Source organism: Apis mellifera, linkage group LG15, assembly GCF_003254395.2.
Source record: "Apis mellifera strain DH4 linkage group LG15, Amel_HAv3.1, whole genome shotgun sequence".
In the NCBI taxonomy this organism is placed as follows: domain Eukaryota; kingdom Metazoa; phylum Arthropoda; class Insecta; order Hymenoptera; family Apidae; genus Apis; species Apis mellifera.
The window spans coordinates 7286660-7304893 of NC_037652.1; the positions used below are offsets into that span (position 1 = coordinate 7286660).

The 18234-nt window shown below is 38.3% G+C and overlaps 1 protein-coding gene across 3 annotated transcripts in view; it reads right to left on the reverse strand.

The window, feature by feature from the left end:
• Nucleotides 1-18234, reverse strand: part of LOC100577656 — a 38634-nt gene that overhangs the window by 5537 nt on the left and 14863 nt on the right. For 2 of the 3 annotated variants that reach the window (XM_026445636.1, XM_016916538.2), the window contains 5 exons: nt 14986-15550; nt 11834-14903; nt 8385-8917; nt 5447-5766; nt 3450-3713 (listed from right to left, as the gene is read on the reverse strand). In XM_026445636.1, coding sequence (XP_026301421.1) covers nt 3450-3713; nt 5447-5766; nt 8385-8917; nt 11834-12006 — 1290 coding nt within the window. In that variant the 5' untranslated portion in view covers nt 12007-14903; nt 14986-15550. The remainder of the gene's footprint in view (nt 1-3449; nt 3714-5446; nt 5767-8384; nt 8918-11833; nt 14904-14985; nt 15551-18234) is intronic. The other variant, XM_026445637.1, reaches the window with a different exon arrangement.

Genomic DNA, 18234 nt, shown 5'->3' on the forward strand with positions numbered 1-18234 from the left:
AGACAGAGATTAAATCGAAGAGAAAAAGAAGAGAGGGAGAGAGAGAGAGAGAGGGTTTCGTCGCAGGTATTTATTTTAGTTCATCGATTTCCAGGCTGGCTACCGTGTACGGGATGGCTACCTGTATGTATGCAAAGTAATAGCCCCAGGCTGACGGACTAGCGCCTCTGCCACTTGCCGGGTACACTTGATCGCAAAAGTGCACCCTCCTAGTCACCCTCCTTCCCCCCCTCCCAATACCCCTCTCGCGACGGCTTTGACGTTAATGGTCGATCGATCGGCCGAGAGACAGGTGCGTGGTAACGGTGTCGGCAAAAATAATCTTCCATCTATCCATCTATCGTTATGCGCACCTTGCTCGAAATACGCTTCGAAATTCGTCTTTGCTTTTCTCCTTCTCTCTCTCTTTTTTTTTTTTAAGGATACTCGCTCCCAATTCTCGTTTTCAATTTCTTCAAGCTTATTCCGTTTTAGTTGGGATCAGAGGTTTCAGAGTTTGGTCGTTAACCCAAGTTGAAAGAGTTCGAAGTGAAAAATTTCGAAGTAATTACTTGAATTAAAATATAACGTATAATCTCGACCGATGATTATTATCGCGCTTTGAACTTTATTCGTATTTATTCTCAACTTTTAAATTTTATCCAACACCGATCCTCTTTTCAAATGGATTTATATTCATAGATAGGTTTTTTTTTTTTATTTCGTAATTTCACTCTCTCGACGTTAGTAAAACCGGCGATGGGTGTATCGTATCGATCGATCGGTCGATCAAAAGAGACGAGAATTTCCTTTCGTTCCATCGGGGCGTTAAGATCAACGTTGTTCCGCTCCCGGTCGGATGGCAAAATTACTACCCGTTTCCACGGTCGAAAGCCAAACATCCGATGATTTAAATCGTTACCGCAGAACACGAGCCAACTTGTCGAAAGCACCTAGTCGCGACCTCTTTCGCCAACGCAAAAGCTACGTAGGAGGCGGATAAGGATTAATTCGAATTCCAACCGCTTTAACGCGCTATTTCTCTCTCTCTCTCTCTTTCGTTCTCATTTTCGTTTCATACTTTGTCGCACATTCTATCTCGACCGCCGACTAGATTTCCCCCTCCCCCTCCCTCGAACGAATTCGAACGAGACCAATTGCGTCTCTGAAACTTCCAACTTGCAACACCGCCCTCTCGTCTTCCAACACTCTGCTCCCGTTCATTCTGTTCACGAATAAAGTTTTTCCACACTCCGCCTCCCCTCCCTTCTTAATTTGACAGTCGATAACGAATAAAATTAAGCGGTTCCTCGGCGCAGAAACTAACTTTTGCGAAGCGAAAGCCAGAGACGAGATTTCAACGATCCATCTCGCCAATGCCGATAACCGCGAGACTGCGGTTTTCGACACCTTTAACGACACCCGGCTTTCGCGACAGGCGATCCAACAACACAATCTCACACACGCATACATATTCGCGCATGCGCATGCACACGCGCATGCGCCTCGATCCTAAACTTCTGATTACGCGTTACGGGTCTTTCACCTGTCACAACTTGATCGCGAATCCATCGATTTCGTTGCTTCGATGGATAATCAATAAGCGGTTTAGGGATCGAAACTCTGTTGTCTCTGTTCTCTGTTGCCTGATTTCATCGATGGGTTCGGTGAACAAGGAAGGATCGTCGTTCGTCGTTGGTGCAATTTCGAGCGGCAAAGGAAAATGGCGACAATTTTCGTGCGCTAGTGACATCTTTGATATCTGAAACTCGTTGTTCCTCAAATCTTGGAAATATTTAAATGTACGATATCGAAAATATTTTTGGAAGCTAAAATAATAAAGTGATGACGTTTGAAAAGGTAATTACGAATAAATTCTTATTTTCGTGCTAATGAGAATGATATTTATCTTTGATATCTTAAATCTTAAAAACGTTTCGATGTACGATATTTTTAGAAACTAAAAGAACAGTGATGACACGATATAATAATTACGAAGAAATTCTTATTTTCGTGTTAATGGGTACAAAGAATGAGATGTTTATTTTTGATATTTAAAATCTTAGAAATATTTAAATGTACGATATCGAAAATATTTTTCGAAACTAAAATAACAGTGATGATGTTTGACAGGATGTTATTACAACAATTAAGAAGAGAAAATCTTGTATTTTCGCGGGATTTAAATTACAAATAATCTCCGTTATAAGCTACTACAAACCGTAACCTCTTTCAATTTTAACAAAATTATTTTTTCTCCCTTTTTTTTTTTAATCTGGCCATTTTGCAAAACACGAAAGAGCTTTCGCACTTTTTCCATACGGATTTCCCTCTATTTAAATAAGAGACAGAAGGATAGATTAAAATTCATTTTGTTCATCACCTGCTTTACTCCATCCTCCATTATTCTCTCCCTCTTCCCTCTTATTTATTTTTCTCTCTTTTCATTTATCCACCCGTTGAAACTATTCCACGAATTTTGGAAATTTCAAGACAAGAAGACAAACCTCTCGATTTATTATTATTATCGTCGAAATAAAACTGGATTCCAACTATCCTCGAAAAAAAAAAAAAAGAAATCGATATATTTAAAAACGTGTCTTGCGGTGAAATTTTGTGTGATTACGAATTGATTACGAATCTCTGCCGATAAAATAAACGAATATTAACGGGGAGAGGATGGCCGAAAGCTTGATAGGCTTTGCGGCTTTGTACAAGTTCGCGTGCCAATATGCCGGAGGAATGGAAAGATTTAATATCGAGCGTGGTAACTGCGGTCTAACTTTCGTATCGCGTTATCGATCGAACTTTTCTTTATTGTAAAAGTAATAAAAGGGAGAGTAGGAAGAGGGGAGGGAGAGAGAAGTTAAACAAGATAATTCCCGATAATTTCGGCAGAGTTCGTTTTCCCATCTTAACGATCCTGTAATAACTAAATCATCCTCTTAACCGGTGTTTCCTTTCTTTCCATTCGCCACTCTATTACCGTGTAATTCCTTCCACTCTACCACCGATTCTTCCCCCTTAAAGGTTAAAAAGCCTTTATGGAGATTAATATCTATCCATAAATTGCAACACCTTTTTACGAAAATTATCGAAAATTTCAACGATAATAACACCAATATTTCCCCTACTTCCTGGAATTAAAATACATCCTCCTCCTCCTCTTCCTCTTTTCTCCGAGCTTCGTTAAAACTTACGGATTAAAATTCTAGCAAAATAAAGGATTAATATTTGCCTCCTATAATATTACTCTTCATCATCCTCTCGGCCAAAACTTAAGAAAGAAAAACTTCCTTTAAAAGCGGAGTTTTCTCAAGAGAGAGAGAAAAAACTAATTGATTAAAAAATTACTGCTCCTCGAGTGTAACAATTAACTTTATTCAAATATCCTACATCACGATAATAATAATTGGATTTAAACGAAGTAGGAGACGCAAGCCACCTACTCACTTGCCACTGTTACTCACCACAACAACCGAGTACAGTATCTTCGCCTTGAGATCGGGGGCGTCGTCGAGGGGTGGGAGGGCGTCGAGCGCGTCCAACGTGTGCAGATGCGCGTGGTCGTAGAGGGCCGAGTACATCTCGGCCAGCCGCTCCGCGGCCGAAAAACTGCCCCCACCACCGCCCGGAATCAGCGCCGGTTCCGGCGTAAGGCTGCAACCCTCGTCCGTGTGGTAACCGGCGCTGCTGCTCGATTCCTCCTCGTAATCCTCGCCCCCCTCGAATCCCTGAAAAATCGCAAAATTCGTCCGGGCTTCCTTTTTTTACGAGGCAGAGATAATTTTTGTCTCTCATCTCGTGAAGATGAGAGGATTGGAAACGATTCGATTCACGAATTGTTGCTATAAGTTCATTGAAATATCCTTCGATATTTTAAGAAATGCCAGTCGCAAGAATCGTTTGTTTCCATGATTGCATCGCTGAGATCTTTATCTTATCACGAATATTTGAACCGAGTGTTAAAATTTCATTTCTTCGAAAAATGGAAGAGTTATGTCTTATATTTCTAAATAATCTTTTTCAATAAATTCATTTTTCGCTTTTATATAACAATTCAATAATTTTATTACATGGAACAACTTTTCAAATTTATTGGGTTGGCAACTAAGTAATTGCGGATTTCACTCATAGATGGCTTCAGTTGAATTTTTAGGTTTGCTGGCGTAGTCCAAATGTAAAACACATTTTGTTATTTGATAGTTGGCAATTCAGCTGTCAATTAGTAAAAAAAGTTTTTTGATCGGTTGCGTAGTTTTCGTTTGGCGTTCGTTGAAAAATGGAAAATCAAAAGGAACATTATCGTCGTATTTTGCTTTTTTATTTTCGCAAAGGGAAAAACGCATCGCAAGCTCGCAAAAAGTTACGTGCTGTTTATGGCGACGAAGCCTTAAAGGAACGGCAGAGTCAAAATTGGTTTGACAAATTTCGTTCTGGTGATTTTTCACTCAAAGACGAAAAACGCTCTGGTCGTCCAGTTGAAGTTGATGACGACCTAATCGAAGCGATAATCGATTCGGATCGTCACAGTACAACTCGTGAGATTGCAGAGAAGCTTCATGTATCGCATATATGCATTGAAAACCACTTAAAACAACTTGGCTATGTTCAAAAACTCGATACATGGGTTCCTCGCGAACTGAAAGAAAAGCATTTAACGCAACGCGTTAACAGCTGCGATTTGCTAAAGAAACGTAATGAAAATGATCCATTTTTAAAACGACTGATAAGTGGCGATGAAAAATGGGTTGTTTGCAACGATATCGAGCGGAAAAGATGGTGGAGCAGGCCACGTGAACCAGCTCGAACAACATCAAAAGCTGGTATTCGTCGAAAGAAGGTTTTGTTATCAGTTTGGTGGGATTACAAAGGAATTATCTATTTTGAACTCTTACCACCCAACCGAACGATCAATTCTATTGTCTACATTGAACAACTAACGAAATTAAACAATGCGGTTGAAGAAAAGCGGGCCGAATTGACAAATCGAAAAGATGTTGTATTCCATCATGACGATGCAAGGCCACACGCATCTTTGGTCACTCGGCAAAAATTACTGGAGCTTGGTTGGGATGTTTTGCCACATCCACCATATAGTCCTGACCTTGCACCATCCGATTACTTTTTGTTTCGATCTTTACAAAACTCCTCGAATGGTAAAAATTTCAATAACGATGATGATATCGAATCGTACCTGATTCACTTTTTTGCTAATAAAAACCACAAGTTTTACGAACGTGGGATTATGATGCTGGCTGAAAGATGGCAAAAGGTCATTGATCAAAATGGGCAACGCGTTACGGAATAAAGTTATTTAGCTCCATGAAAAAATTTTCTAAAAAAAATCCGCAATTACTTAGTTGCCAACCCAATATTTACGAAGATCGAGTAAACGAAATGAGAAGTTTTGCTGTTATTGGGCGGAATAATAAAATAAGAAACGTGGTGGAACGTGAGGAAATACCTGTGGGCTGTTGTCAGTCATCAATTCGAGGGCGAGTTCGCAGCCCCTGGAGAACTGCAACAGCGTGGCGGCCAGCGGCGGATTCTTCGCGTTCCCGCCACCTTGAGTGGATCTCCTCAAAGCTGTCCATTGTCTGAGAGCTTCCTTGTCCTGCTCGACCCTCCGTTTCAACTCGGATAACAGAGTTTCGAGGCTAGCCGGGTCCCCGGCTTTCTCCAACGTGTTCAACAAACTCTGATTATCGATCAACCTCTGCTGGATCTCGCTGTACTTGAGCGAAAGTTGCCGCTGGTGAGACGCCGCTTGTACGCCTTGATCCGCTGAAAAATCCGATTACACACCTTTCCTATACACCTGCGCGAATAATTTATTCCAGAGAAATCCATCCACTCCTCGGCCCGAGCGGGGGGGAGGGGGAAGGTTAACCGGCGTAATTTACCGTGGATTAACACGCCGGAGTTATCGAGTTATCGAGAAACGAGATTTGATTTTAACGTTTAACGCGAATTTCAACAACGAGTAAATACAATTCATCGATCTCGATAATTTTCAATCGCGGTGATTATTCGCGGTAATTAACTCGGCGAGCATCGTCGAGATCGTATTTCTCGTTTCCTCCTTCGTATATTATTATTTTATGTATATATATATATATATCGAAAAATCGACGAGGAATGAAACAATTAAAATGCACGCTTGATTCGAAATATTTAAAATTAATTATCGTGGAAAAAATTAATCGTGTCGATTTTTTAATTATCTATATATACTTTTCTTCTCGAATAATAATTAACGCATTACTTTTCAACCGATCCGCTTGTAAATACTTTCCGTATCCTTTTCATTTCCAACCAGTTTCTCCCCCCCCCTTCTAATAAGTAGCCTTTATATTTTCATTCTCTTGTTTTTAATTCGAAAGATGTTGAATGTCCCGTGGTCATTATTCGTAAAAGCCGGAGGATGGATAAGCTTCAAAAAAAAAAAAAATAATAAAAAAAACAAAGGAGAGAGAGATTACGTTTTATCATACGTCCACACGCGACGAGTATATCATATCCGACGAGTAAACTTGGCCGCGTTCATGTCCATCGCATCGTTCATGTATTTGCATTTGGAAATGTAACGCGTCCAGTGCAGCCGCGCTTGAAACGCTTCGCGAATCCCTGACACTGGATTGGACGTTCGTTTCCAACGAGCCAACTCTGTTAAAGATTCCACGATTCCTTCGAGCCCTATAAATTTTTCATTCGTCGAGAGAATTCGCGAGATTGTTTTTCTGTTTATTATTATTATTATTGACATCGAAATTGCGAGTGTTTTCTCTCTCTTTCTCTCGAATTTTTACGACTGCTAAGTGAAAGCGGACGCGTCCCATAGATCGTGTTAATCGGATTTGGCACGTATCGCGTCCCGATCAGCGCAAACTTTCCGACTTTCTCTCGCTCGTTGATCCGTATATATATATATACATTGCGTCTGCGCATGCGTAAGTGTGCCCACGTAGGAAGAGTTATTCGTTCCCACGCCGAGTTCTCACTATCGCGGATATTTCGTCATTATCTGTAACGAAGTTGCGGAACGATGTTCTCTTTTTTCTTTCTTTTTTTTTTTCCCCCCCCATTTATCATCTCTCTTTGTAAAACCACGCTGCTGCGAGTGAAATTAAAAAAATTAATATCGCCTCAACTATCTTTCAACTCTCTCTAACGAGAGTATCGTTCTGAGAATGGTTATACAGACGTCAAAAATCATCTTTGTTACACAGTGGTGCTCAATTTTTCCGATTCGTAGATTGGCAACTGATTGTTAAGATCACTTTGAGCATCCTTAAAAAAAGTTTCACTGGTTTAAAGTTTAGAAAAAAATTAAAGGCTGTTACTTTGAGAATATTAAATTAAATAAGAAATCATCGACTAAATAGGAATTAGGAATTTTTCTAATTTATAAATTGGAAAATTTTACAGCGTTGTAAGAAAGAAAATTAACATTATTAAGATCACTTTGGGATAAATGGTAAAGATCATCGAAACATAAAGTATCCTTAAAAAAATTTCACTGTTTTAAAAAAAAATTAAAACATCAAGGCTATTAGTTTGAGAATATTAAATTAAATCGTCAAGTAATTAGCTCTTAAGAATTTTTCTAATTTATAAATTGGAAAATTTTACAGCGTTGTAAAAAAGAAAATTAACATTATTAAGATCATTTTAGGAATATTAAAATAAATAAATGGCAAAGATCATCAAAACACAAAGTATCCTTAAAAAAATTTCATTTTCTTAAAGTTTAGAAAAAAATTAAAGCATCGAAGCTGTTACTTTGAGAATATTAAATTAAATAAGAAATCATCAACTAAATAGCTCTTAAGAATTTTTCTAATTTATAAATTGGAAAATTTTACAGCGTTGTAAAAAAGAAAATTAACATTATTAAGATCACTTTGAGAATATTAAAATAAATAAATAGCAAAGATCATCGAAACACAAAGTATCCTTAAAAAAATTTCATTGTTTTAAAGTTTAGAAAAAAATTAAAACATCAAGAATATTACTTTGAGAATATTAAATTAAATAAGAAATCATCGACTAAATAGCTTTTAGGAATTTTTCTAATTTATAAATTGGAAAATTTTACAGCATTGTAAAAAAGAAAATTAACATTATTAAAATCACTTTGAGAATATTAAAATAAATAAATGGCAAAGATCATAAAGTATCCTTAAAAAAAATTTCACTGTTTTAAAGTTTAGAAAAAAATTAAAACATCGAGAATATTATTTTGAGAATATTAAATTAAATCATCGACTAAATACAGAAAATGATAAGAATTTTTCTAATTTATAAATTGGAAAATTTATTAAGATCGCTTTGAGCTAAGATTATCGAAACACAAAGTTTAAAAAAAATATAGAAATTGAGAACCGCCGTTCTAAAATTACCTCTGTGAGTCCTCGGATGCTTCCCAAAGCTCTCGATCTTGTGCACGGCCAGCTTGTACGCCTCGATCCTGTTCTCGAGCTGTTCCTTGAGTGCGAAGGGCAAGGGCACGAGGTTCGGGGGGCCGCCATTTTCCAAACAGGACGCGACCAATCCGTGCTTGCCGAGACCCTCGACCGCCCTTTCGAGCGCCCTCTTCCTCGCTGCAAGCATCCCCCCCGCGTTCGGCGCCAAACCGTTCAACGAGACCAACAACTTGCACCACACCCTCGACCGGAAGTGATCCTGGCTCAACGAGATCAGATGAACGATCCTCCAAAGGACTTGCTCGACCCGCAACATCTTCCCGTCGTTCACGTTCAGCTCGAGCAGCCTCGAGTAGAGCGCCTCCAGCAGGGACAAGCTGTGGGGAAGGGTCTCGATCAACAGGTCGACCGGGATGTCCGGCAGGGTGGCCTTCAGGGTGTAGTGCGGCAACTTGGCGAGGAAACCCGCCGCCTCTCTGTACTGCCTTCCCTCGTACAGTCTCAGGAACCTGCGTGCAATTGGCTTTAAAGCTTTCGAACTCAAACGCCTCCAAGCGGTGTTGCAACGCACCATTGTTAAACTTGAATTACATAATTCAATTCCTTATTAGGTTTGTAATAATTTTGAATTTTTAAATCTTTCTAAAGAAGAAAAGAGAAGAGATTCAAGAGAATCTCAATGGAATGATAAATAAAGTCATTCAGTTTCTTTTTCTTATTAATTTTCATCGGGTGTTCAATCGAGAATCTCAATGGAATGATAAATAAACTCTTTTTCTTATAGAATGATAAATAAACTCATTCAGTTTCTTTTTCTTATTAATTTTCATCGGGTGTTCAATCGAGAATCTCAATGGAATGATAAATAAACTCTTTTTCTTATGGAATGATGAATAAACTAATTTTCATCGGGTGTTCAAAGGGTTCTCATCGAGTGAACGAGTATCTTATTCGAGACGAATAAGATACTTTCGATCTGGTGAAAATTTTAGTTTGGCGAATACCGTCTTGCTCGCTTTATCGATGGACGCGTGTGTCCACGCGGTATATTCTATCACCGCAGGGACGCAATAAAGCCGTTTCCCGTTTCTCCACCCGGATCGATATGGCCATAATCGTAGCGGGCTCTGGCACGCGCCAGATAATCCATTTCGTAGACCGCGAAACGAATTCCCCGATATCTATGTATCATTCGATCCCCTCGAAGAAGTTACCAATTCCAATGTTGGAATATTGCATCCTAACGTGATTTACATCCTATATCCACCGTTCCGAATTTGCAAATTCTTCCATTTATCGATATTTTCTCGGATATATACGTATATATATTCGCGCAATGGTCGAACGTTCGATTCGAGAATGGATAAAAAAATAATTATAAATCTAAAAAATAATTAAACGTTTGAATATTTGAAAACCTTTTCCATGATATTCGTCGAGGCGTTATAGGATAAGAAATGCTTCGTGTCGCCATAAAAATCCTCGTGACGCGTATATTCGCGTTACACGTCACAGGATAGGAAATTCTTATGACGTGTACGTCACAAGATAAGAAATCCTTATAAAGCATATATTCGCGAAAGGATAAGAAATTCTCGTGACGCGTCATTTGCCAAAGGATAAGAAATCTTTGTGATGTGTACGTTCATGTTATTCGCTAAAGATTAAAAAATCAATAAGACGCGTATATTCGAATCATTCGGCAAAGAATAAAAATTCCTTATGACGCGTATGTTCATATTATTCGCTATAGAATAGGATATCTTTATGACGCGTACGTTTGAATCATTTACCAAAGCATAAGAAATCCTTATGACGCGTACATTAGCGAAAGGATAAGAAATTCTCGTGACGCGTCATTTGCCAAAGGATAAGAAATCCTTGTGATGTGTACGTTCATGTTATTCGCCATAGGATAGGATATCTTTATGATGTATGTTCGAGTTATTTGCCATAGAATAAGAAATCCTTATAACGCGTACGTTCGAATCATTTACTAAAGGATAAGAAATCTTTTGGCGCGTACGTTCATATTATTCGCCATAGGATAAGATATCTTTATGACGCGTACGTTCGAATCATTCGCCAAAGAATAAGAAATCCTTGTGACACGTATGTTCGAATCATTCGCCAAAGAATAAGAAATCCTTGTGACGCATACGTTCGAATCATTCGCCAAAGAATAAAAAATCCTTATGACGCGTACGTTCATATTATTCGCCATAGAATAAGAAATCCTTGTGACGCGTACGTTCATATTATTTGCCATAGAATAAGAAATCCTTGTGATGTGTACGTTCATGTTATTCGCCAAAGGATAGGATATTTTTATGACGCGTACATTCAAATCATTCGCCAAAGAATAAGAAATCCTTATGACGCGTACATTCGAATCATTCGCCAAAGGATAAAAATCTTTATGACGCGTATGTTCGAGTCACCCATCACTAGATAAAAAATTCTTATGACGCGTACGTTCACATCATTTACCATAGGATAAGAAATCCTTGTGACGCGTACATTTGAATCAACCATCACAGAATAGGAAATTCTTATGAAGCATACATTCATGTCATTCGCCAAAAAATAAAAAATCCTTATGACGCGTACGTTCACGTCATTTACCATAGGATAAGAAATTTTCGTGACGCATACATTCGTTATTCGCCATAAGATAAGAAATCCTTGTGACGCGTATATTCGAATCATTCGCCAAAGGATAAAAAATCCTTGTGACGCGTACATTAGAATCATTCGCCAAAAAATAAAAAATCCTTATGACACGTACATTCGAATCATTTACCAAAGCATAAGAAATTCTCGCAACATTCGCGTCATCCATCACAAGATAAGAAATCCTTATATGCGTATGTTCGAATCATTCGCCAAAGAATAAAAAATCCTTATAACGCGTATATTCGAATCATTCGCCAAAGGATAAAAAATCCTTATGACGCGTACATTCGAATCATTCGCCAAAAGATAAAAAATTCTTATGACGCGTACATTCGAATCATTTACCAAAGCATAAAAAATTCTCGTAACGTTCGCGTCATCCATCACAAGATAAGAAATTCTTATATGCGTATGTTCGAGTTATTCGTCAAAGAATAAGAAATTCTTATGACAAGTACATTCAAATCATTCGCCAAAAGATAAGAAATCTTTATGACACGTACATTCGAATCATTTACCAAAGCATAAGAAATTCTCGCAACGTTCGCGTCATCCATCACAAGATAAGAAATCCTTATGCCACATACATTCACCCATCACAGAATAGGATATCCTTATGACGTGACGTCATAAGGATAGGAAATTCTTATCGCATCATCCATATCGAATTATCAGGAACAAGAAGGGGCTATTTTTGTTCTCCATCGTCAAGTCGGGAAAGTTAATAATAACGATTGTATAACACGTACCTTCTTAGAGCCATTCGGGGATTAGAGCCGTCGTCCTCGGCCAAGCCGATTTGGCCGACTTGAAATTGAGAGCCTGGACCCCACACGAGTCTTTGGATAGGGTTCCTCGGTCGCTCCGGCCTTATTCTCTCGCAGGAATTCAATCCATTCGGCGGCATGGTTCGCCTGCTCATCGTTCCCAGCCTCTTCCTTCACCTTTCACTTCGCCCTCTCCCTTATCCCAAGTAGAAACAATCCTCTTTTCCAATCCTCCCTCTTGTTTCCAATCTCTCTCTCTTCCAATCGTCTCTCACATGCTATCTCAAATCGAGGGAATTTTCGATTCCTCCCCCTCAATTTTAAATCGTCAACTTTTATGGAAAAAGGGTTCTTCACTTCGGTAGATTTCTCGTTCGAGAGGCTCATCGAGAAGGACGAGTCATTTTGAGCGCCGACTCGCTTCCTCGCTCTACAACAACGGTTTTCTCTAACGGCCGAGATCGCACGATCATCATCCCGTACGAAACTCGAGCTGGCCTACAGCCTCGGGGTTGACCGACCCACTTCGATCCCTCGCCGCTTCCGAGCAATCGAATAATTTCGATTCAGCCGTTTCCCTCTACTTTTCTTCCATCCCTTTTCGACGATTTTCAGAGACAGACACGTCCTATCTTTTACTATTTCAGCGTTTCTTTGACGAGCTTCCTCGATATTATTGTGAGATTAATATTACTTGATCCGAGGATTAGATTGGAAAATTTTTTATTCTCTTCTTCTTCTTCTTTTTCTACGTCGGGTGGAAGAAGAACCGTTTCGAGGAATCAGGCGTTTAAATTTCGTCTCTCATTGAATAGAATATTAATAAGAAGAATTCTTTTATTTTTCGAAGGAGGATCGTTTCAATCGAATCAATTTTAGGGGAGAATAGAGGCACGTAGAAAAGGGTTAGCTGGTCGCGAATCTAAATTAGAATCTATTCTCGAAATTGTTAAAAGCGGATCGATATAAATCGGTGCTCGTTAGTCGCGAAAGAGACGCGTGAAAAGCTTTCGACGGCTGGCCGTGGCGTTAAATTTCAATTTATCAAGATTTATCGACAAATACGATTAATTATCGCGGGATCTCGTATTCCTGCAGCGAAAATCCTATCTTCTGCGATCGATCGATTGCAACTTTTCGAAAGAGAACGATCGAGACACTCGCGCGTTTAAAACGAACGTCCAAATCGGGTGTATTCTTCTTTTTAAACCCGCGTTATGCACAAACGCGTATCACATCTGTTCCGATTCGAAAGGAAAGTAAAAACAATGGAATTTGCGATAATTATCGATACTGAAACGCACCAAAATTTTCAGAAAAATTTATGAAAATTCGCGGATTAATTAATCGGCTGGGCGATGTTCGAGACAAAATATAGAGTTTTCAAAAAAATTTATGAATTATGAAAATTAATTAACCAGTTGGATGATTGAGCGCGAAATGTATAGCTAAAAATATATAATTTTGAAAAACTTGCGAAAATTCCCCGAGTTCGAATCGAGACGAAACAATTTAACAACGATGCAATTTCCAGAAAAATTCTTGATAATTGGATACACGAGTACGACGAGTTAAATATGGCGTAAAAAATTTGCGGAAAATCTCGAGAAAGCTGTTAACGATTGATCGAAACACCAATTATCGCACCAACGAACGAACGAACGAAACTCGACGGCCTATTCGACATGTCTTCAAGAAGCGCGAACAACGAAATCCTTGCTCTCGTCTCTCGGAGGATCACGCGCACGGCCCCTCCGTGCCTCGCTTCGGGGAGGGAGAAACGGAGGGAATCGCGTGGATGGCTCTCACGAGAGAGATCGGCAACCTGTACACCCGACGGCTGTAACACTCTATCTCCTTCTCTCCCCCTCCTCCACTTTCTTCCGCGAGAAACGTGCCCCAAGCACGTCGTCGTTTCGTCGCCTCGTTCCCGCTGCTAACTCCATCGAGATACATATATATTTCCAACTATGTAGGAATCGGGAAAAAAAAGAAAAAAGAAAAAAGAAAAAATTCGAGCTCCTTTGAAAATTCTGGAAATGTTTCGTGTCTCGGTTCGTTGATCAGCCGGTATGAACTATATATTTAGAAGAAGTTCATTTTATGACAACGAGTATATATATAGTATTGCATCGTTTCGCTGGCAATCTGAACGTTTCGATCGATAATTATTCGTTTTATTGGTGAAACGATATACGCGATATATCTTTCTCGCGTGGATGTAAGTTGTACTCTTTGGACGATTAAGCGCTTAAAGATTCGAATACGTTTGAGAATAAAAATAAGAGTTTGAAATTTCTTTAAACTTTTCTCCATACAATGTCTATTCGCGAAAAAGAAACATAAAACAAATTGAGTTTTGCACTCGAATATATTTAATAGAAAGATGAAGAAAAGAGAAAAGAAAAGAAGGATAGAAAAATAACACAGCTGGACGAGGACATCGCGCGAATAAATAGAACTAGCTTGAGAAATAAAAATAATGGATGCTTAGAAAGATGACATTAAGATAAGAAAGAACAGGGAAGGGAATCTTAGAGACGGAAGGAGGAAAGGAGAGGAAAGATGTAGCAAAAAGGAACGAAAAGTCTTCGAGGAATATAATTAGAAAATAAGGATTCTCCGTAAAGCGAAACGAGCAGGTACCATCACGGTTACCACTTAAATAACCAAGTACGTATTATGAATAGCAGAGAGAAGGCCGACGAGAAAAACCGACGATGTGACACGGAGCGAATTGGTGAAAAGAGCGATCAAAAAGTATGGAGAGCAACGTCATAACGTTGTAAAATTATGCATAGGATAATTAAAGCGAAATTTCTGGCAAAATATACTCGTATCGTATGTGTCTTTTGCATTCCATTAATTGCGCGTTAATATGCAAGGAGGGCATACACATAACAGACTCGTGAAACGGTACTGGAATTATACGAGGGAATCGAGTATTCGGTGTATTTACGGTATCTGTTCGATTAAACCAGTGTCTCCCAATCTTTCCCTTTTTTTTTTCCTTTTTTTTTCGCAATTAATCCTTTTCCTCTCCTTCTTGCCCCTAAAAATTAAAAATTAATCCTTATAAACTAATATTATTCTTGTAAAGTATAAAAAAATAATAAAACAACAATCACAGTAACCTCTCCTTTCCAAAATCGTTTCGATCCACCTTGACCATCGTTCCACCGAGTTGAGAATCCATGGATTAAAGCATCCTTGACCGTCTCTAATAATCATTTTCGTACGGTCGAATGCATCGTTAAAATATTACATTGCCGTTGAAAGAGAGATAGAGGGGGAAGAGAAAAAAGTCAAACGGAAAAATGAAACTGGTGGTGGAGGGGCGAGAGGGAGAGGGAAACAAGGAAGAAGGGGAAACGAGAATGTCGACCTACTATCCTGCATACCACGCGGACAGAGTAAGACCGAATACACGTGGTCGAAACATCGAGAGATTTCCTTTCCGTCTATGTAAATTCACTTGGTCGAGCGTTCACTTCCTTTTCGATCTCTTTTCCACCTCCGTTCCAGGACACGTGATCTTCATCCGTGAACATTCTCTACTTGTGTTAGGGAACAACACAACAACCTTTCTATCGACAACTCGTCTCGTTGCGTCATTCCGCATCGTTCTCCAACCTCGTCCTTTCTCTGTCAATGTGTACATACGTACGTGTATAAATATATTTCTCAATCGTTTATCGTCTGGAAATTAAATTGAGCGATATCAATAAAGATCGTTGCTTTAATATCTATGAAGTTATAATTTGTTTATGATCGATAATTGAGTCGTTAATCATTTAATATTGAGATATAAATACGTTTAATCATTCGGATTTTTCTTTCTTTCAGAATATTATTATTATTATTTTTTTTTGCCTTTTAGGAATAGAAAGTATAGAAAGTCGAGGCACGTAGATTAAATTTGACATATGTGCTTCGATTTTTAAAACTGAAAGCGAAAGATTCAAAACGAGTTTGTTGATTAGTTATTTCAATTTGATCGATTATTGAGATACGAATATGTTTAATCATTCAGATATTTCTTTATTTTAGGAATAGAATATTTTCTTTTTTTTAGGAATGGAAAGCTAATGGAAAGTCGAAATATGTGGAATAAATTTGAAACTTGTACGTTTCAATTTTTAATTTTTTAACGGAGAAACGTGTTTAAAGCGAGTTTGTCTTTCAATTGGATCTTAATAGAGACGATTGTTCGAAAGTAAGTTGGAAAGGAAAGAGCTCGATTCGATAAATACGCGGCGGCTTTTTAAACCGTTAATAACATAATTGGATACGATACAATGGTCGAACGATGGAATATTATCAACCTTTGTGCGGCCAATTAACGAAGATACACTTTAACGCTTAAAACGAATTCTCATTTATCTTCGCAAAGAAAACATTTCACGCTCTGAAAGTTTCAGTTACTCTTCACCATGCGCAAAAAAGATTTGTGCATATATCGTTAAATAAAAATAAAAAAAAGAAGAACATTTATTTCCTCAATTTTATTTACTCGCAGTTTTTTACAATCCCATGCACATACACATCATAAGAGATTTATCAATATTTGTACGACACTCATAGATTTTTGAACATTGTTTTTTCTAATTTATACAAGTTTTTAATAATCCACGGATTTAACCGAAAATCTTGGATCTACGGAAAATTTGTATCTCGCTTATTAAAAATGGAAGATACGTAAATACAAATCTCAAGGATTTTATTTATATTTCTATCTATATTCTCTTCCCCTGTAATATACCAGGGATTAAACTTCGTTGCAAACGGTTGGCGGAATTGTTGGGCCAAGCCATCCTATTATCGCTACCGGGTTATCCCATAATTTTCATTTAGCTACTTGCCGCGTAACGGTTAATAGGGAAAATCGATCTGTTAGCATTAAAATTGTATCGTGCAATATCGTCCTCCTTTTCTTCCGCCGTTATTTCGGTATATCGAGTTAAACGCGCAAAAATACCCACGAGTATCCGGACAATTTCGACAATTTCCAACTTGTGCAAAGTTTCGAAAACCAATTACCGAGCCAAGTTCAATCGCGAAAATAGTTTGTTATTAGGTCTCGCCGTGATTACGATTCTTTCGAAACTTCCCTCGAAAATCCTTTCATTTTTTTGATATCTTTTCGATATATTTTTTATGGAGCCCACGGGACATCTCCGCCCAAAATCGAGCGGATTCGGCGCTAGTTTTCGAAAAAAAAGTTGGAAACTCAGGGTTTTTCCCTGAGTCCCCTGTCAATTTTGTTTTTTTTTTTTTTAACAAGTTTTGGAGTTGTTAGAATCTTAATCGATTTCAACGCGATTATTTCCTCGCGTTGTTTTTTGGAATGGAATACGATACGAGGAGAATTTTTACGGTTAATGAATCTTTTTTTCGTGTTACGTGTTTGATAATAGTATTCGAATTTCTGGTACAATTGTAATATCGTTTCGATACTGTCTCTTCGTTCCAATTTCGAGACTCGTCAACGCACGATTAATTTTATCAGGATATCGGGTGAAAATTTCTCTTCAAATCTATCATCAATTGATTTTTCGAAAGGAGAAGGAAAAAGCACGTTTTAATCTTACATACGCTCAAAATGATAATTATCGTTCGAAGAATTCTAAAAATTCGAAAAATTGGAATTCTTGGACGAAATAGAGATAATGGATCAGAAAATAAAAAATCAAAAAAAGAAAAAAAAAAAAAGCATTTTGGATTTTTCAGAGTTTCGAGTTTCAAATTTTTCGCAAAGTTTCGGCCTCGAGTTTCGACGTTAATCCAAAAATCAAGTTTCATCTCTAATTTTTGTACGAAAATTTTTGTATTTTTCGAAAAAAAAAAGAGTCGAGCAACGAAAGAGATAAGGATGGAAAGATATTTTAATCGTGCGCGAAAAATCGATTGCACGATTGGAGCGTAGGCACGAAAGCCTCGATATCATGTTGATTCGATATTCCGAGAATGCATCGACCATTTTACGAAAATGGCATCCCTTCGTCCTTTTCCATCTTCCTCCTATTTCCTTCCTTAACGTTGCCTTTTTATCGACACCCGACGGGGCTCTTTCTTCAGCCTCCTTCCCCTCCCCCCATACTTCTTTCCATCCATTGAAAGCCTAATGGAAATTGCGTTAGTCGAAACAGCTTTTTTCCTCCCCCCCTTCTCTCCCCCCTCCCCCCTCTTGGTTTGCATCTTGCAACGATCGGTGCATTGTCATCGAATTTCTTCCATACTTTTTTCTATACGCTAATATCAACGCGGGTAATATTTAATTGTAGTAGCAAAGCACGGTACTTTAAGGTAATATGTATATTTAAGTTAAGGAAAATATACCTTAATGTTGTATCTTTATTGTGATTTATCTTTGTTCGAGTGAA